Here is a 16673-nt window from a genome sequence, read left to right on the forward strand (position 1 = left end):
TTGCTTCTCATTGATGAAGGGCTTTTTTCTAGCTTTGCACGACTTCAGCCGTGCCCCTTGGAGCCTGCCTCGAACCGTCCTCGCCGTGCACGTAACCCCAGCTACCGTTTGTCATTCTTTTTGTAGGTCACTTGATGTCATCCTACGGTTGTTGAGTGACATTCGAATGAGTTGGCGGTCATCCTGGTCAGTGGAAAGTCGTTTTCGCCCTCTGCCAGTCTGTAGCTTTGTTGTCCCCAATGTCTGCTGCTTGACCTTGTTCTTATGAACCGCTGTCTGAAATTTTAAGGATGGAAGCAACGTGACGCTCACTGTATCCCTCTGCCAGTAAAGCCAGAATTGAACCCTTCTTTCCCTCACTCAAAATGTTTCTTTTCAACTCTTTTGGCATGGTCAATAGTTATTTTTTTGATTCCAATTACTTTTGAGGTACTACGAGCACTGTTTTTGCCATCCAGCTGGTCCTATTGCAAGAGGATAGTGATGACCACAGCAGTGGTTTTTATACTTTTCCTCGTTACATAAGATTCGGTTCAGGTGATCACCTTACCAGTACCTCACGAAGTAGAATGAGGTGTGCCTGTGTTGAAATTCAACAGACACTGGAATGGAATGGCTGCCATACGTGTGGAGATGCTGATTTAAATTTGTTTTGGAGTGGTCTCTTATTTTTTTCCAGAGCTGTGTGTATATATACATATATATATATATATATATATATATATATATATATATATATATATATATATATATATATATATATATATATATATATATCCTATGCATGGCCACATCTTTTCGGTTGCAAACTCCAAACTTGGGGTACAAATACAACTGTGTGTGTGTGTGTGTGTGTGCGTTTGTGTGTGTGGCGGGGGGGGGGGGAGGGGGGTAATATGGGCTATGTGGCCACGGCCCCGTGCACGGGTGTATGGAGGAGGGGTGGGGCATAAATTGTCTACATAAAAGTGTACTATGTGGCGCCACTGGGTGGTGGTGGCGGCAGCAGAGGATATTACAATTTCTAAATTTCCTTTGGCTACAAAGTGTTACATATTCACGTTTCTCTTCCCGCGCAATGCAGAGTAAATCTGCGAGTTAATAATAAATATAATTTGATCTTTTGGCATTGAGGGGCATCTAAAAAGGACCGAAAGAGAAAGCAGCAATATTAATGAATAATGACAGCAATATAAATTATGTTTATGTAATATTCAGAATCAGCTCTGAAGAAAATGTGCATTTGTTGTGAAAGCAAATGGAATTTAACCTGGTACCTTTTGTGTCTTGTTGGTGACCTTGAGCCTTTCCTTTTCTTTGTCCACTCCCCGGAAGGTGATGTTCGGTCACGTGACCGAGAACTTGATGAATGACTGCTGCGTTTTTCAGAATGCTGAGCACTTGATCTCTCCCACCTCTTCTCAACATACCTTCCCCTTGTTTTTTTCTCTCTCTCCTCCCTCCCTTTTATCCTCTCCACTTTCTTAACCTCATCCCTATCTTTCTTTCTATTTCTGTCCCTCTCCCTGTCCCTATACCACTCCCTGTTCCTGTCCCTATACCTCTCTCTGTCCCTATCCCTGTCCCTCTCTCTGTCCCAATCCCTGTCCCTCTCTCTGTCCCTACCCCAATCTTTATCTTTGTCCCTACCCCAATCTTTCTCTTTGTCCCTACCTCTATCCCGATCCCTCTCTCTGCCCCTGCTCCTATCCCTCTCTCTGCCCCTGCTCCTATCTCTCTCTCTACCCCTGCTCCTATCTCTCTCTCTAGCCCTGCTCCTATCTCCCTCTCTACCCTTGCTCCTATTCCATTCTCTACCCTTGCTCCTATCCATCTCTCTACCCCTGCTCCTATCCATCTCTCTACCCCTGCTCCTATCCATCTCTCTTCCCCTGCTCTTATCCCTCTCTCTACCTCTGCTCCTATCCCTCTCTTTACCCTTGCTCCGATCCCTCTCTCTATCTCTGCTCCTGTCCCTGCTCCTGCTCCTGTCCCTCTTCTTCTCCTTCTCCTGCTTTTCTCTTTCCCTCATCTTCACTCTCTCCCTTTCTTCAGCCTCTCTCCTCTCCTCATCCTGCTTCATCTCATCTCTTTCCACAGCCTCCCTCTTTTCCTTCTCTCTTTCCTCAGCCTCCTTCCTCTCCCTCTCTTTTTCCTCAGCCTCCCTCATTTCCCTCTCTCTTTCCTCAGCCTCCCTCATCTCCCGCTCTCTTTCCTCAGCCTCCCTAATCTCCTGCTCTCTTTCCTCAGCCTCCCTAATCTCTCTCTCTCTTTCCTCAGCCTCCCTAATCTCCCTCTCTCTTGCCTCAGCCTCCCTCCTCTCCCTCTCTCTTGCCTCAGCCTCCCTCCTCTCCCTCTCTCTTTCCTCAGCCTCCCTCCTCTCCCTCTCTCTTTCCTCAGCCTCCCTCCTCTCCCTCTCTCTTTCCTCAGCCTCCCTCCTCTCTTTCTCTCTTTCCTCAGCCTCCCTCCTTTCCCTCTCTCTTTCCTCAGCCTCCCTCTTCTCCCTCTCTCTTTCCTCAGCCTCCCTCCTCTCCCTTTCCTCAGCCTCCCTCTTCTCCCTCTCTCTTTCCTCAGCTTCCCTCCTCTCCCTCTCTCTTTCCTCAGCTTCCCTCCTCTCCCTCTCTCTTTCCTCAGCTTCCCTCCTATGTCTCTCTCTTTCCTCAGCCTCCATCCTCTCCCTTTCTCTTTCCTCCTTTTCCCTCTTCTCCTCCATTTCTTTCCACTCTCTTTCCTCCTTTTCTTTCTTTTCCCTATCCTTCTCTTTCTCCTTTTTCCTCATTCGTTCCTCCCTTTCCATTTCTCTCTCCTTTTCTTTCTCCCTCTCCCTTGTCCTTTCTTCATTTTTCCTCTCTCTTTCCTTTTCTTTGTCCCTCAATCTTTCTTCCTTTTCCCTCTTCCTCTCCTTTTCTCTTTCTTTCTCTCGATCTTTATGCAGTTGCTCTCTGTCCTTTTCACCCATCTTCTCCACGTCTTCATCTCGATCATGGTCTCTCCTCTCCTTATCTCTTGTTCTCTCATATCGCATGCTAGTTCTTCCTTTATCGACTTCTGTATTTTTTTGACTCTCATCCCTGCCCCTACATCTCCTTCCTCCATTCCTCTCAAGTTCTTTTCCAATCTCATCTCTTTGTCCATATTCCATCTCACTACCTTCTCCGTCTCTCCATCGTTCTTTCAATCCTTGATCCTCTTTCTGTCTACACCTCTCAGCATCACTTAATGTTCTTCTTTCAGTTCTTCCTCTCTGTGCCTCAGACCCATCTTTTCCATGCGATGTGCTTCTTTCCCTCCGATGTCGTTCATCCTCTTCTAGTCTCTCTCTGCTTTGCTCATCCCAATTCCTGCCTCTTTGATCACGCTCATCCATTTGCCATCGACCACCGCGTCTCTCCTCTGCCTCTGGTTGCTGCACCCGATCGTCCTGAAATCGCCCCTTGTAATATCTTCTCTGCTCTTCTCTGTATGCCTTTTCATGACCTTGGCTGTGAGAAGTTACAAAAGAGAAGAAAGGTGATGCCAAAAACTTGCAAAATTGTTTCATAAGAGCAAACAATTAAAGAGAAGTAGCATAAGAATTTCAAAATTAACATTTTTGGATTTAGCATCATCTTAACCACAACATTAAATATACCATCAGAGATGGGGAATCCCCCGCCATTAAATGAAAAAGGTCATACATATTCCAGGTAATGAGGGAGGTGAATTAGAAACAAGACACCATTTGGTAATCATCTCGAAAAAGTTCCCCAGGGGTGAGGAACGTAGTAACCAAAAATAATTGAAATCAGATAAGCGGTTTTGCATTTATTACAAAAAACATTTTTTTTCAAGATGGCCGCCCCAGTCGGCCATCTTGGATCCTGCCATGCCCAAAATCAATAGGGTTCTTCCTTTTCAGGTGGTACATGTGTGACCCAAATTTCAAATCGATATGGTGAACAGTTTATGAGTTATCGCACTCACAGCTATAAATGTTGACGCTATAAATGTTGACGCCCAGCCAGCCGGACGGACGGACGGACAGACGACCCGGGTGATAACAATATCCCCCTTTCGCCACGCGGCGGGGGATAAAAAAACCCCAGCATTTAGGAATAAATACAAGTGAAGTAATGAAGCTGAAGGAAGTATCAAGAGTTCATTGACTTAATTTAGTTTGAATGTCATCAAAGGACAAAAAAATAGAATTTCTCTAAGAGGTAATAACTATCTACTTTCCCCACTCCATCCTGTCCTTCTCTACAGGTTTCTAAAGACACTGCAAAGTGATAATTTTAGTGACGTTACATGTTGGTTCACATCTGCTGATATTCACATCTTCAAATCGATTTTGGTCACACAAACATTTGGAAGTGTTCTCTCTCTTCTCTCTTTTTTCCTCAGCTTCCCTCCTCTCCCTTTCTTTTCTCTTTCTTTTTGATGTTCTCTGTCTCATTCTCTCACTGTATGTCTGTGTGGTCGATCGTGTTTTGAGTGCGGTGTCATGGTGGCTGCGTGTGTTTGGTGAGTTGTGAGTTGCTCTGCTGTCGGGTTTTCTACCCCTTTTCATGTCGTTTTCATCCTTTTCTCACCTTTTTGGTGAGCTGCAAATTGTTACTCTCCATATTCCCTTCCTCTTGGCCTTACCCTTCTCCCTCTATATTTTGTCTGCTTTTACTTGAGTCGAGAGAAGGAGAGGGAGAGGGAGAGGGAGAGGGAGAGGGAGAGGGAGAGGGAGAGGGAGAGGGAGAGGGAGAGGGAGAGGGAGAGGGAGAGGGAGAGGGAGAGGGAGAGAGAGAGAAAGGAGAGGAGAGATTAGAGTACAGTACATGCGGTGGAATTGTGGGTGAATTTTTTGCTTCGCTCTCCATTGTTTCCGCATATTTTCTTCACTGAAGAGTGACGAGAACCCTTCAATTTATTTTCATTTCCCTCTACCGTTGCTTGTTCTAGCATGGCTGGTATGATAGGCATCCATTCTCGTGGTGCCGTTTCGGCTTGTTAAACCGAAAGAAAGGCCTCACATGTTCCTCTGGCCCACATGTCAGTCAAAGAAGTTATCGTCATTGTTGGTGAAGTTATCAGGGCTCAGAATGACTTCGCAGCATTGAGAACAAATAAGAGAGTTATTGTTTTAGATTTACAAGAAAGTATGATGGCGTGTCATGGAATTGGGCTTATCTGTTGAGCCTCATAATTTCATTCCAGTTTCACCACTTGATTTCCCATCTTTAAAAGTTATTGCTTCCAACATCCCACCACCCTTCATGGAGAATGAAAAAAAAAGAAGAGCTTGTTGTTCTTCATTTTGGTACAATCACATCTCAGATTTCTATGGTTCCCTTATGCTGTCATGATGACAGTTTTAAACGTGTATTCCTTCAGGCATCAACTCTTTATGGTTTTGAAAGACAACAGTCATGATCTTGACGTTAAATCTACAATTAAACATGATAATTACGTTTATCAAATATTTGCAACACGGGTGTTAATCTGTTATGCCTGTTGTCAACATGGACATCTGCGAAGTGGTTGTCCTGGTAATCCCCCAGACGTTAATTTAGCGTCGAATGAGAGCACCGTGCAACATGAAGGACAGGAATCTCCTTCATAAAAGTCTCATCCAGCAGAGACTAGTGATGCTGTTGCTGGTTTCACTGTTGCTACTCGGAGTAAAGCATAGAACCGTTTGATTGACAGTAAAATAGATAGTCATGCAGAACCTAAAAGGCCTCTTTCTTGTGAGCAAACTGTCACAGCACACGTCATGCCTGTTGAGCAAATTACCTCAACCCATTCCTACGGACTCATCTGCTGGGCAGCCTAGTTATCCCAATTATCGATCCACAAGTTTGCATTCTTAAACAGTAATCATCCTACAGTTTGTAATACACAAGAAACTGGTTTCTTGTGTGCCCGATGAACATGAGGTCCCTTGCGGAACTGATACAACTCCCCCCCCCCCCCCTTGTGCAGTTGCTGCAGTAAAATTGATACACCAGAAGTACAAATCGATTGTAATTTAGAGGTGATTACAGCTATGGCAGCTCATCATGTTGCTGCTGAAGAACAGCAAGAGCTTGTGGTTGATAGCATGGGATACGAGTCTGATGGGACATCCTTTGTTGTCTTGGCCATAAGTGACACTTAAAGTGGCATTCTTTCTCAGAAAGTTGAGGTCAATTCACCTGTTTCTCCTGATACCGTTCATGTTTTCTTGTACAAAAGTTTTATAAAAAGGGTGTCAAAATCAAAGACCATTTACCTGATCTGGATAATTTTATTTAAGTGGCTTGAATAATGATTTCTAGACTTGATCGATACAGCATTGCCGATCCTCAACATCACCGGTTAAGGAAATTGCTGAGTTTTGCTCAGAAAGAACTTAAAGATAATGACTGATGTAATCCTTGCGAGTGACTCTTTTTCAATGAAAATCTCAATTGCTCGCCTTAATATTAACGGTTGTCACAACTCTCTTCATAAAGTGCAAGTTAAACAGCTAGTTGAGTGTAACAAGTTCGATATTTTACACCTGATGGCTGAACGGGAATTGTTTAGTAAGGGGAAATGGTGATTTTAGAAGTCTTTCAAGTCTGATTGCTGGGATAACCATCTTTCTTCGGCAAACTCTTCCCTTAACTTTGGTTTCCTTTAAAGTAATTGTGAATAGATATATGGCTTCCTTGACCTGATCTCCATTGGTCAGCAGCATTTTTCAATTGTCAATGTGTGCACACCAAGTACAAATTCTGAAAGATCTTCCCTTCCCCCCCCCCTTTCAATTGGCTTGACTTGTATCTCGCTGGTGTTCCCCTTGACCACTTTTTATGTCTTGGTAGAGATTTTAATTGTACACAAAACTCCTTCCTGGATAGGAACGGGGCTGAGCCACATGTAGCCAGTACGCGAAATTTTGTTTGTGCTATCTCAAGATACAAGTTGACTGATGTTTGGAGATTGCAACATTCGAGGCAGCAATAATTTACTGATTAAGCCCAGAAATCCACTGTTGAAATTTAATCCCCCCCCCCCCCCAATCAAGCAGACCACCTGACAAATTTCCAGTTTTTCCATCCTGAGAGTTTGCTTCTGTATACATCTTGTCCACCCCATGCATTCTCCCTTACCTTCATTCCTTCCCACATCCATTATTTGTCCAAGTCTCCCTCTATTTTGTCCTGAAACCCTGTTGGTGTCTCTGTCTGTCTGTCTGTCTGTCTCTGTGTGTGTGTCTCTCTCTCTCTTGCTCTCTATCTCTCCCTCTCATTGCTACTTGATCTGTTCAGTGTTCTAGCTCTTCATGAGCCTCGACTGCATACCAAAGCAAAAAAAGAAGGTATGTCTGTGTGTGTGTGCCTGTCTCTCCCTGCCCTGCACCCCCTCCCCCCTCCCCATTATCCCCAACACCACCCCCCAGTAGGTTGAATTGTTTAAACTATTCATTTTCTTCTCTAAAGGCCACAATTATTCCCACTTTTTGTGGGGTTAGCCAGGGGAAGTTTTTTTTTTAGGCCAAGTCCTCCAGGAACTAGCTGGCCAGGCCTGATTAAGTAAACTAAGTAATTACGGTAGGAATTTGTAATTTGTTCCAGGGCGCTGGCGATAGCTTGCTGACTTTTGACGAAGGAGACTATGGGATCTTTAATGTTCACCAATTGCCAGCAGACGGCACGCCCGTTTAATGTCGATCCAAGGGATAGCACACATTGACAAATCACCCTGCCTGTGATACACCAGGATGACAGTTTATAGCTGTGTCGAGATTCAAGCCCAGGCTAGACAGCTTAGAGGCAAGTGTGCGTACCTCTTGGCCATCCTACCAGGCCAGTGTTTAAACTCTATTATGAGCTTCAAACTAAAAAGAAAAAAGGCAAAATAAAAATACAACTTTGAACAACTGTACAATGCTCTTGCAGAAGTGACAATGAAATTAATTAGAGGTCAAAACCCAGTAGGTCAGGTCAGGTATGGGAGCATGAGCCGGAGCAGCGCGTCGCTGCATCCACTTTCCGCCGGTACTCCAGGGGCCTCCGTCTGGCCATCCCCCAGGCAGATGGTATGGAAACCCAGTAAGTATGGAAAAATGGTGCTAAAATGAATAAGCAAAGGCCAACAAATCCATGCATGTTACAAGGACAAACTCTGCAGTCTCACCTGCTGTCACTTTCCTCTGAACTTCGACTAGAAGACTTTGCAACTCTGAGAATGAAGACAAAAAAGTGTTAGGCCCAATACAGTGTCTTTTCAAAAAAAAAAACCAGGAAAAATAAACCGTTGAATAAAATATAATAAATAATACACCTCCTCCATGCCAAATAAACAAATAAATCCTGCAGCGTGCAACATTGCCGGGGCGCCTTCGGTGCCTGGCGATGCTGCCTTGTAGCACATGGAGATGGAATTGGGAGGGAGCGGTGCAATGCCGAGGTGAATGTGTAAAAATGAAACTTGCTCACCGAGCAGAACATTGAGATGGAAATGGGAGGGAGCGGTGTACAATAATTGATTGAATAATTGATTGATTAATTCATTAATGGCATAATTAAAACAAATAATCATAAAATAAATAATTTCTTAATCAATTGACTAATGAGTAATAGCATACCAAAACCACCATCATTTCATCCGAATCTGTAACCGTTTGAAAATTAATTCATCGAAAAATGAATATAATCGACTAATAAATAAACCAAAAATACCCTTTATAGCCAAATTACTTGTTCACCATCATGTCCAAATATCAGCTTCATAACTCAAAAGGTGCCTGAGATATTGCCCAGATGAGAAAGAAAATGAATAAGGAATTAATAAATCGATAATTCAGTAATTAATCAATTAATTGATTAATAAATAAAAATTAAAATACCGTTTTTAACAAAGCACATCTTCACCCCCCCCCCCTCAAATTTCAGCTTCCTAAAGGATGGCTGAAATATCGCCTGGACAAATAAGAAAATAAAGAGTAAAAACTGAGTACTCCCTTCGGTGCCCATGACGTCATACATCGCCGAGATTTGGAATTGGGAAGAGGCGGTGTAAAAAAAACAGAAAACGCCTTGTGTGTGCAGCTTTGAGAACAGCATGTGACCTTCTGTAAAGAGGCTCCTGCAACCAACCACCTTCAGCCAAGTGGACCACCAAAACGACGACACGTGCTCACAAACCCAATGTACCAAATCTCAAAAACAATTCAACACTTACCTCAAATATTCCCAAAACATACCTTTTCCTTTTCTTTTTCTTCTTCGCCTTTTTTTCTCCTCGTGAACTGTGAATGTGGAAGAAAAGAAATAAAATAAAATAAAATAAGAGTTATCAAATACCAAGGAACCAATTTCATCATGATGTAGAAGCATGTTGAATTTGGTTTTCCTATTTTAATCGTATTGTATTGAAGGTATAATTGTAATCGATTCAGTCGCAGGTAAAATATTATCACAGATGCTCGACTTGAACACATTCGGGCACATGTGCACGCACACGCAAAAAGGCTCGTGCACAGATGCATGTACAAACACGCGTGAACGTATAAGCACGACAGTGCGTGGGTGAACGTGCAGACGAACAAACCAAACAGGCATGTGGGAAAAGAAGCAAACGAGCATGTGCGCATGGGCCAAATGTGCGCGCACACAGGAAAAACACATGCGCACGGTGAATTATCCGATTGACTTGAAATTTGAACAAAGGGTCACTGAATTGGTTCATCTATCAAAATCTAAAGCCTATTACTTTTGAAGTAAAAACGCCAGAGGTCAAGGGTACATACAATTGGGTTTGCATAGTGTCACTGAATTGGTTCACCAAAAATCAGAATGATTGATTTAGTCATTATAATGAGTCAACAGTTTCCATGACAACAATTCCACCCCATGATAATCAAATGGGACTTTTTGTAATTTTATTATAGCCATATCTCACAAAGTTTTCCAAGATATCAAATTGAAACTTGAACAGCATATTATCCCCACCCACCGAAGGTGGACAGAGGTTATGATTTCACCCCAGTCTGTCTGTTTCTTTGCGTGCAGGATTTCTCAAAAAGTTGTGCACGGATTTGGATGAAATTTGGTGGGCAGGTTGGATGTCTGACAAGAATGACTTGTTAGTATTTTGGTGAAGATCCGGATATGATAAGTTTTTAAGTGATTCTTCACCATTGAGAGATTGGCCCAAAAACAATACACAGTCAGGTCAAGACAGGTATGGGAGCATGCGCCGGAGCAGCGCGTCGCTGCGTCGACTTTCTGCTGGTGCTCTGGGGGCCTCCGTCTGGCTATCCCCCAGGCAGATGCCTGGCCCATCCCAATCTCCTTGAGATGTTGATCAACCTGCTGCAACTAAGAGGCACGTGGTCAGTCCATTAGCCTCCTCCACTCATGAGACTCCTCGCTGAGAAAATCTGGTGAGTGGGATCAGCGTCAGGAAAATGAGCCACATGTCCATGCAGCCGCAGCTGACACTCACGGACTATGCAGGTAACAAATCTCATTTGAGTCTCTCTCAGCAACCACTCGTTGGACACAAAGTCCGACCAGCGATAGCCAAGGATTCTCCTTCGAGACCTGGCACCAAAGGAATCAAGTCTCTGTCTCAGATCCCTGATCAGAGTCCAAATCTCGTATCCGTAGAGCAAGACTAGAAGCACCAAGGACCTGAAGACTCGGACTTTCATCCTCCTGCACAGGTACCGACAGTACCACACCCCATGATCCAATGAATCCATGACTCCCCAGACCTGACCCACACATCTAATGACCTCTGGCTCACAGCCAGCAGAGACATGAATATCACTGCCAAGATATACATTACAGCACGATATCTCAAATAGATGTGGACAGATTGAAACGAAACTTGGTGGAGAGGTTGGATGTTTGACGAGGACGAATTGATTCTATTTTGGTGAGGATCCGAATCCGGATCCGGGCGGAGGTATGTGCTCTACTGAGTGCCTTTCTAGTTTGTTGTGCTTTTTTTTTCTCTTGCTACCAATTTAATCAACTGAGGCAAACTACTTTTGAGTGTGCACAGACACAAAAAGACATGCAAAGTAGAATAAAGGAAATCATTAAAAACAAGAACAGCACTCGGGAGAGTGCACGCCTCTGCCAGGCTGAACAATTTACATTTTGCATCCCACTGATAGGACCGGATCTATATCCAGACCTGAACCAAAATCTCATCGGCTTGTTCTCGTCACTGAACCAAATCATCTACATCGTTTTGTCATAACTCGTCCACAACTTTTTGAAATATGATGGTATACATCATTTTTGGCCCGATCTCTCAATGGTGAACAATCCCTAGAAAAAAAACTTATAAATTATAAATTCTCACATCCCAATCCAGATCTACACCAATAACGAATCGATTCATCCTTGTCATACACCTAACCTGTCCACCAAGAGACGTCCGTATCCGTCCATAACCTTTTGAGATATCGTGCTGTACTTTGTATCATTGTTGGCCCACTCTCTCAATGGTGAGGAATCATTTAGAAATTTTGAGTATCCCGATCTGGATCTGGATCTTCACCAAAATCTAAGAATTTCGTCCTTGTCACACATTCAACCTCTCCACCAAATTTTGTCAGAATCCGTCCTCAACTTTTTGAGATATCCTGTTCACAGACAAGAGCAAAACAAACTCCGTCCACCTTCAGTGGCAGAGGTGAAAATTGTATGTATATATATATATATATATATATATATATATATATATATATATATATATATATATATATATATATATGTAGTGGTATAGTATAAGGGAAGAAACCCATCCAGGAAAGTGCAGAATGGTGCTGCAGAAACACAGAAAAGAACAGAAACAGACATACTGTTTCAGACGTTTCTTTTCTTTCTTCTTCTTCTTCTTTTCTCTTTTTTCTGGCGATTCTGAAGCAGCACTACAAATGGAACGAAACGAATGTAGAATGATGTGAAATCATTCAAAATAAAAGTGCTATCAAACAGGCAGTGGCATGGAGGCGAGTCAGGAGGAGGTGGTGTTTGGAGAGGGGGCAGGGTTTGGTGGATGGGGTGGGGTATGGGAGAGAGGGGGGTGGGGAAGGGTGTAAATCAAAACACAAGACATCGAAAACCTCTTACCGTTTTGCTGGTGTCTCGTTTGTTGGGCTTGGCTCGTGAATTATGCTGGAGGATGAAGAGGGCAGAATTGAGGAAACTGTTCGCTTGTATTATTACTACTGTATTATACTGCATGAAAAATCTCAACCTTTAACATTTGCCATTTCTTTATTTTTATTCCTCTTACCCCTTCTTTTTAAAGCACTTTGAGATTTTAGTCCAGGAGTATTAAGTCAAATTTGAGTCAAACCCAGAACAAATTTATAACAAGCTGAAACTTTCAAGATATGTTCAGAAAACTGTCAGGAATAACATACTAAAAGTCCCCAAGAATGCCCCTTGGGGCTTTTGAGAAATTCAAGATGGCGTCCAAGATGGCCGCCGGCTTGAGATTTTCTCATATTTCAAGTTGAAATCATCATAGAATTAAAAATAATGGGTCAAAACATAGATTTTAAGTTACAAAGAATCAATTACTATGGCTATTTTTAAGATAGAATCAACTTATTACATATTTAATATGGCTGACATGCACAATACAATGTTTTCTTTTCAGAGCAGGAGATCGAGTCGTGCGTGCATCATTTGTAAGGACTTATGCATCAAGGATTTTGTGCAAGTTGGACCCAAAGGAAGGACAGCTCTAGTAGCTGCAAGCCTTGAGAAACAGGATGGTCTTCATGAACTTCTACAGATACAGGAGTCACTGACACTTCACATTGCCTGTAGAAAAGCCTACACCCAGGAATCATCCATCAGATCTGAGACGAGAAAGTCTGAGAAATCAGCGGCAGATGAGGAATTTGAACAACACACCCTGCGGTCCAGAACTCCTTTGTTTAACATCACTCCACACTGCCTTTTCTGCTCTGAAGTACTGATTACTGGCAGCAGACTTGAAACCAAACACAGAAAGTTAACAAGCGATGTAGAGACAATAGAGTTCAAGAACAATGTGTTGAAAAGGGAAACAGAGATGGGTGATGAGTGGGGAGAGGCGGTTACCAAAAGAATAGAAGCAAACATTGATTTGGTTGCCGCAGAGGCAAAATACCATCGTGCCTGTGCCCAGTAATTTCTTTCTAACCCACAAAAGTTGAAACCTGTTGGCAAACCAGTTGATGTTCAAAGGATTTCAGCTTTCAATGAGCTATGTGCATATATAGATGACAATGACGAATGTCAATATGCAGTTTCTGACCTCATGGAGCACATGGAAACATTCTTGAATGGTGAGGAAGGCTATTCTCTCAAGTACTTCAAACAGAAACTGAAAGAGCGATACAAAGATGATATCATTATAACAAGCCTCCCTGGAAAATCCAGCATAGTCAGTGTCCGTGAATCTGCTCACCGGATACTTTGTGAGAGGTGGGTGGCAGATCAAGCAGCTGACAAAGCTTGTGCAAATGACAGAATAATTGAAATGGCAGCTTCAATTACACTGAACAACAAATTTCAAAAATTTTTTTTTACTGGAGATGTGTAAAGTGATTAAGACTAATTTGGGTACGCTGATTTCAAAAATCACAACCGTTTTGCTGTATCACGTCAGGATTTTCAGGAACAGAAATATTCCCATTGCCTAGAAGTCAGGATTTCAATGAAATTTACATATGTCATTAACATGTCTATTTCGTACAATTGTTGTTAACTTGTGTTATATTTCTTTCTTTCAGATAAAGATGAGTAGGCGTTCCTGTACCAATCATCCTGACAACTTCTGTTATGTCTGTGGTCGGTATACCAAAAAAGATCAACAGCGAAGTATATCTACAGCAGTGAAAATGAAGGCCGCCTACTTTCACTACTTCAGGTGTAAGGTTGGGGGACCAAGAACAGAGCTGGGCACCACACATCTGCTGCACAAGCTGTCACACAACCTTGACTCAGTGGTTGGTGGGCAAGCGCGCGAGCATGCCATTTGCGGTGCCCATGATATGGCGTGAGCCGCAGAATCATCATGATGATTGTTATTTCTGCTGCACAAGCATCGCCGGCTTCAACAAGAAGAATAAAGGTCACATCAAGTACGCTGACTGCGTCTCTGCTCGTAAACCCGTGCCTCATGATGACGAGAACCCCGTTCCAACACCTCCAGCTGATCAGAACATAGCTGTAAGCAGTGGTGAAGAGGATGGTGATGATGAACCTTTTGAACCCGACACTCAAGAATCACACCTTCTGAACCAGGGAGACTTAAATGATCTTGTAAGAGATCTCTCGCTGTCAAAGGCGAAGGCAGAGCTGCTTGGATCAAGGCTGCAGCAGTGGAATCTACTTGAACCTAACACCAAGATATCCTTGTTCAGAGCACGTCACAGAGACATGGCTGAGTTCTTTGAGATGGAAGACACTATGACATTCTGCAGTGACATCAACGGTCTGTTGAAAGAACTTGGGTGTGATCACGATCCTGCAGACTGGCGCCTCTTCATCGACTCGGGGAAGAACAGCTTGAAGGCTGTTTTGCTCCACAATGGCAACGAGAAACCATCAGTCCCACTGGCTCACGCGTTCGGCATGACAGAGACCTATGAGACTATGCGGCAGCTGCTTGATTCCATCAAGTACAATGACTTCAACTGGCACATCTGCGGAGACTTGAAAGTGGTGGCGCTGTTGTTAGGGCTGCAGTCAGGCTACACGAAATACATGTGCTTCCTTTGTCTCTGGGATAGCAGAGACGACAAGAATCACTGGACGAAGAAAGATTGGGAAGAGCGAAAAGAGCATGTACCTGGTCGACACAACGTGAAGCATGTCGCCCTTGTCGACCCAGCCAAGGTTTTCCTTCCACCACTCCACATAAAGCTCGGCTTGATGAAAAGTTTTGTACGGGCAATGGATCTGAATTGGCGTGGGTTTTTATACCTCAAGGAAAAGTTTGGCAACACCTTGTCGGAGGCCAAGATCAAGGCTGGTGTCTTTGTTGGACCGCAAATCCGACAGATTATGAAGGACGAAACTTTTCCGACAACTCTAAACCCCAAAGAGCTGGCAGCGTGGAGGAGCTTCAAAGCTGTGACGGACAACTTCTTGGGGAACGAGCGCACGGACAACTATGAAGAAATAGTGCAGCAGCTGCTGGAGTCCTTCAGGAAACTTGGCTCCAGGATGTCCCTGAAAATCCATTTCCTACACCAGCACCTGAACTTCTTCCCTGACAACTTGGGAGCAGTCTCGGACGAGCACGGCGAGCGATTCCACCAAGAGATTTCACTCATGGAGACGCGTTACCAAGGGCGGCACAACCCGAACATGATGGGCAATTTCTGCTGGTTCCTGCATCGTGAAACTGACACAGAGCAGCACAAACGCAAAGCCAAATGCCTAAAGCATTTTTAATTACATTCTAGTGGAGTTTTTCTGTAATTTCTATAATTTTGAAGCATTCATGATGAAATAAATGAATAAATGAATTTTTGTAAATTTCATTGAAATCCTGACTTCTAGGCAATGGGAATATTTCTGTTACTGAAAATCCTGACGTGATACAGCAAAACGGTTATGATTTTTGAAATCAGCGTACCCAAATTAGTCTAAATCACTTTACACATCTCCAGTAAAAAACTTTTGTTGTTCAGTGAATTATTCGTGATGAAATTCGTTTGTCAGTGTATGATCTCGGTGAATATCCAACCTTGGAAGAAACTGAAAATGGTTCGTCTATGATTCCTGAATCTCTGAAGCTCTTCTTGCACAAGTTGTTGGACCCAAAGGGCAAAAATGCTGCTGTAGCGAGTCGGCGATGAACTGCCATTGCCCATTCTGTCATTTCTGCCTGCAGACCAAGGTCTTTCATTTCACCAGTGCTACTTGCCATAGCAGTGTACATACATCGCAAGTATGCCTCTCGCGAGCTGATAGACATCCTCAGTAGCATCAGTTTTGCAGAAGACTACAAGGAGGTCCAGCGATTTGAAAACAGCCTCATATCCGCTGGTGAGCCCTCCTATGGCCTCAATGGTTTCACCCAGTGTGTATTTGATAATGCAGATTTCAATGTTGCTACACTAACTGGGCACAACACTTTCCATGCCATGGGTGGCATAGCTTGTGTAACACCACCCGGAACAGTAGAAAAGTCTCCTGTCAAGCGCACAATCCAACTACCCCCAGCTGAAGCAGTTGGCACTTTTGGGCACATACCCATCAAGACATACAGCAAACCTGCAGTTCCTGCTTTGCAGTCAGTTACAGTAGAGCCTCTGCAGATCTCCGACACTCACAGACTGCAAGCATCAGCTCTTGATTCCATTTGGATGCATGTTGAACTTAACACCGTGTCTGCCTTGGAGTGGCTTCATGAAAACTGTTCTGAAAAGTGATGAGTTCCACACCTCCAGAATTGAGACTCTCCCATTCATCAATCTGGAACCAAGCAACTCCAGCACTATCTACACTGCACTGTGCTTTGCAGAGACACAATACAAAGTGACAAGCACAACCTCAAGATCTGCCCAGTAACATTTGATCAGCCTCTGTATGAAAAGGCTTCTGAAATTGTTGCTGCCTCCAGAGACTTGGACAAAGTGGTGGTGCGACTTGGTGGCTTCCACCTGCTGATGTCCTACCTAGGCAGCATTGGGAAGATCATGA

General features: G+C 43.5%; 1 protein-coding gene across 7 annotated transcripts in view; it reads right to left on the minus strand.

Moving 5' to 3' along the window:
- Positions 1–16673, minus strand: part of LOC147025992 (uncharacterized) — a 101196-nt gene that overhangs the window by 49378 nt on the left and 35145 nt on the right. For all 7 annotated transcript variants that reach the window (XM_085880966.1, XM_085880962.1, XM_085880967.1 and 4 more), the window contains 5 exons: positions 12093–12137; positions 11822–11890; positions 9206–9250; positions 8137–8181; positions 1278–3482 (listed from right to left, as the gene is read on the minus strand). In XM_085880966.1, coding sequence (XP_085737092.1) covers positions 1278–3482; positions 8137–8181; positions 9206–9250; positions 11822–11890; positions 12093–12137 — 2409 coding nt within the window. The remainder of the gene's footprint in view (positions 1–1277; positions 3483–8136; positions 8182–9205; positions 9251–11821; positions 11891–12092; positions 12138–16673) is intronic.

Source organism: Eptatretus burgeri, chromosome 5 (genome assembly GCF_056783735.1).
Source record: "Eptatretus burgeri isolate ZD-2024b chromosome 5, Ebu_testis_v1, whole genome shotgun sequence".
Lineage (NCBI taxonomy): Eukaryota > Metazoa > Chordata > Myxini > Myxiniformes > Myxinidae > Eptatretus > Eptatretus burgeri.